Below are 4,049 nucleotides of genomic sequence, written 5' to 3' on the forward strand. Positions count from 1 at the left end.
GGAAACAAGGAGCGAAACCCGACGCACTAACCAGGAGGTCAGAGGATATGCCTGAGGAGGGGGATGAACGACTTAAGCACCAAACACAAGTCGTACTGAAAGAACACAATTTACCTGCCCGCCCCACCCGGTTACAACCCATAATCCGCCAAAACAAACCCCTATTGCCAAGACACCTGATAGAGCTACTAGACGCCGGATACGAATCCGACCCGATAACGCAATCTGCCCTAGAAGCGTTGAGGACAGGCGCCGACCGCCACCCCAAGCTGCAATTGGCCGAATGCGAAGAACGATCCGGCTATTTGTATTACCGCAATAGACTGTACGTACCCGATTCGAATAATCTGAAAGCCGAGATCCTGCGCCGCTGCCACGACTCCCCCGTCGCCGGTCACCCCGGCAAAGCAAAAACCTACGACCTGCTGTCCCGAGAATATTACTGGCCCGGAATGCTACATTACGTATCATTATGGGTAAAGAAATGCCAGACCTGCCGCCGAATCAACCCGTCCCGCGAAGGCCACCAGGGCCTCCTGCGACCCCTGCCCACTCCTGAACGCTCATGGCAACACCTGTCGATGGATTTTATCACACATTTGCCGCAAAGCAACGGCCACGACGCCATCCTAGTGGTCGTAGACCGCCTGACTAAGATGAGACACTTCGTCCCTTGTAAAGGGACCTGCAATGCCGAGGACACCGCCAACCTGTACCTACACCACGTATGGAAACTACACGGGTTGCCCCTGACGATAGTTTCGGATAGAGGCACCCAATTCGTGTCGAAGTTTTGGAAACACCTGACAACCCGTTTGAAAATCGACAGCCTGCTATCCACTGCTCACCACCCCGAGACTGACGGACAGACCGAGCGTTTTAACGCGTCCCTGGAACAATATTTGAGAGCTTATGTGGCCTACCTGCAAGATGATTGGGAAAGTTGGCTTCCCCTCGCCGAATTCACAGCCAACTCCCACAAGTCCGAGACCACCGGAACCTCCCCGTTTTACGCGACTTACGGATTCCATCCCCGCATGGGATTCGAGCCGGTACCCCTGAACCAGCCTTTGCCCGCCCAGCGGGATGCCGAAAAGCTAGCCGCCCGAATGGAAGCCATTCTGGAACAAGCCCGCGCCGAAATGACCGCCGCCCAAGCCCGTTACGAAGAACAGGCGAACCGACACCGTACCCCGGCCCGCCGGCTTACCGTCGGCCAATATGTGTGGTTAGACGCACGGAACATCCAGACCGCCCGCCCGCAGAAGAAACTGGATTGGAAGAACTTGGGACCCTTCCGAATTTCTGAAGTGATTAGCCCGTACGCCTACCGTTTGGACCTGCCGTCGTCTATGAGAGTACACCCTGTTTTCAATATAAACCGACTAAAACCTGCTGACGTTGAGCCCCTGCCGGGCCAACAACCTGCACCGCCACCCCATTTGGAAGTGGAAGGTGAGAGAGAATACGAAGTCGAAGAGATCCTCGACTCCTTTTGGGAAACCCGCGGCCGAGGAGGCCGCCGGCTGAAATATATCGTCCGTTGGGCTGGATATAGCGAACCCACGACTGAACCTGCCGATTACCTGGAAAACGCTGCTCAATTGGTAAAGAATTTCCACCGTCGATACCCCCATAAGCCCGGGCCCCGGCCGTGACGGAGCTCGGCCTGGAAGGGGGGAATACTGTCACAGACCTGAAGGACAGCCACTGGGCTGTCGCTTAGTCATGACCCCTGTCACGTGAAGGCGCGAGGGCCGAGCGCCTCGCGCGCGTATATCTACGCGAAATCTCTGCAGTCTCCGATATGTAGCTCCTCGAGCTACGTCTTCGTCAACAACCACCTGCTACCCTGTACCTGGAAGACTAGATAGCCAATATACTCTGTCCTGTTACCTGATCGCCCGCACCTACCTGTCCGCCCTGCCTGCCCGTGACACGCAGGAAAATTAACCAAAAAGGAAAAAAACCAAAACAAGAATTAAAGGAATACGGACTATTTAAAGGCCAAAGGGATTTGGTTAAAGGAAAGGAAACCTAATATTACGACCAGATAATTGGGCCAATACCAGGAAGGCCAGGTGGGGTTATACCCCTCCTAACGATACCCGCCCAAAAAAATCACCGACCGGCAAAATAAGGATTATATAAAAAAAAATTACGTAATTTTACGTAATTGCCAAAAAAGTGATTTTAATAATTTTTTGGGATTATAACAGATTAAGGGAAGTGATTTTATTAATCCAGTGAAATTAAGGAAATTACATTCGGAATATAGTTTATATAAGGCACGTTTATTACCATATAAATAAATTCGATTTTAGGATTGTTTAGCAGCAATTAAATTTTAATTAACCTTAATATTTATTTGAGAACGATTATAATTTCACTCCCAATTATTAAGAACCCCAGTTACCCAGTTAGACGTTCAGTTGCTTTAACCTACTGTACTTTACCATAAGAACAGGTTACCCGATACCTTGATCGTAACACAAAGTCGGCTAAGCTTACCAAATCCACACCAGCAGATATTGTATCAGGGGATGGATTTTCACCCCTACCACTATAGTAAGGTTGGTGGTTACGGATTAGGATTAAAGTTAGTAACTAGTCTAGTTTTAATGCTCAGATTAGACGCACATAGTATATGGAACGCTCGGTCCACCTGCGCAGCAGGGGCTTAGGCTCAGCACTGAGACTATAATCAAACAAGGTATAAGCCGCACTCCAAAAGTTTCAATGTTGGGAAGGTCGCCAGAAAGCTTGCTTGTCGGGCTCCTTTGTCGAGTGTCCAGGAAAGATAGTATCCCTTTAGTCAGAGGTGTGGACGTCGCGACATGTGCAGTGTAAGGGGGGTGAGTATCTGTAATGGAATGGGCCTGCAGTGCAGTTACGACGACAAAGGATATGAATACCGACGCAGAGTTGTATACGAGGTAATATAAGGGACTGTTTCCCGAGAATAAAAGAAAGCAAAAAAGGGGAAAAAAAAACAGGTTTGTTGTCTCCAAGGACTTTGCTCAGACCGTAGAGCCCATGGAAGAACGGCACCCAGGGTAGTAATCAACGGAAAGGGTCTAGTTCTAGATTATTCGTAAGCTTATCTACCTACCTACCTACCTACCTACCTACCTACCTACCTACCTACCTACCTACCTACCTACCTACCTACCTACCTAGGCTACCCCAACTGCCCGGTACCTGCTAACTATCTACATCATTGTTAGAAGCTTTTGGTCTAAACATCAGAAAATAACCAGCTGTACTTCCAGTCCGAAAGGTAATTCAACTTTGCTGAAAGCCTTCATCCGGGCACATCGAACTAGAGCAAGTACAAACTATTGGAGCGGAGCTACCGTCTTAGCCTTTCCCCCCCTACTAGGCTGCTAGAAGCTTCCAACCCGTGTCTTTGGGACGAACATGGTGATAAAAAGACACAGTATTCTCCTTTTTGGGGACTACACGGACCCCTGGATTGATGCCTTGGATGGAATCACGCTGCAAGCCGCTTCGAGTCCTTGGCTGCAGAAATTCCTAGATGATGTTGCGTCCATTGTGCTGGCCGAGACACGGCAGATGGACGGACCGCTGCGGCAGAGCTTGACAGTGGGGAGCACGGGTGTCATGTTTTCGAGCCTGGCCGACCTGGCAGACGCTCATCGGGGCAAGACGGACGACGTCGGCTTTGTCGATGCCGTCATGGTCTACATTGTGAGAGCTGCGGCGCTTCTTGGGTGAGTGCTATTGATTATACGTCTACATGTACTACTACAAAGCTCAGCTCCTCTTAGTTTGGGGAAACTTGGAAAGAGAAGAAGCAAACTGACAAGAAGAGTAACTCGTTAGTTGGGCCCGTCGAAACCCAGAGGATTTGCGCGCAGGACCCCCGGAAGCCTTGGGCATCTCGGGCGGGTTGTTCAATGCCTCGGCGTTGGCAGTCGCGCGGAACTACGACTCTCTGTACGAGGCGAGTCTCGTCGTGGCGGGGATTGTTTGCCGGCACTGCCGCCTTGCGTGGACGTGGTCGAGGGAGGTTGAGAACTCGCGCC

The 4,049-nt window shown here is 50.8% G+C and overlaps 1 protein-coding gene across 1 annotated transcript; it reads left to right on the top strand.

The window, feature by feature from the left end:
- Positions 1 to 3,420: 3,420 nt before the first annotated feature.
- MGG_15487 (uncharacterized protein) lies at positions 3,421 to 3,738 on the top strand (the record flags this gene model as incomplete). Its single annotated transcript, XM_016990558.1, has 1 exon — positions 3,421 to 3,738. The coding sequence occupies one exon, from the start codon at positions 3,421 to 3,423 to the stop codon at positions 3,736 to 3,738; it is 318 nt and encodes a 105-aa protein (XP_016846069.1).
- Between the last annotated feature and the right edge of the window lie 311 nt (positions 3,739 to 4,049).

The sequence above is a fragment of the Pyricularia oryzae genome (genome assembly GCF_000002495.2).
Source record: "Pyricularia oryzae 70-15 unplaced genomic scaffold supercont8.8_10, whole genome shotgun sequence".
In the NCBI taxonomy this organism is placed as follows: domain Eukaryota; kingdom Fungi; phylum Ascomycota; class Sordariomycetes; order Magnaporthales; family Pyriculariaceae; genus Pyricularia; species Pyricularia oryzae.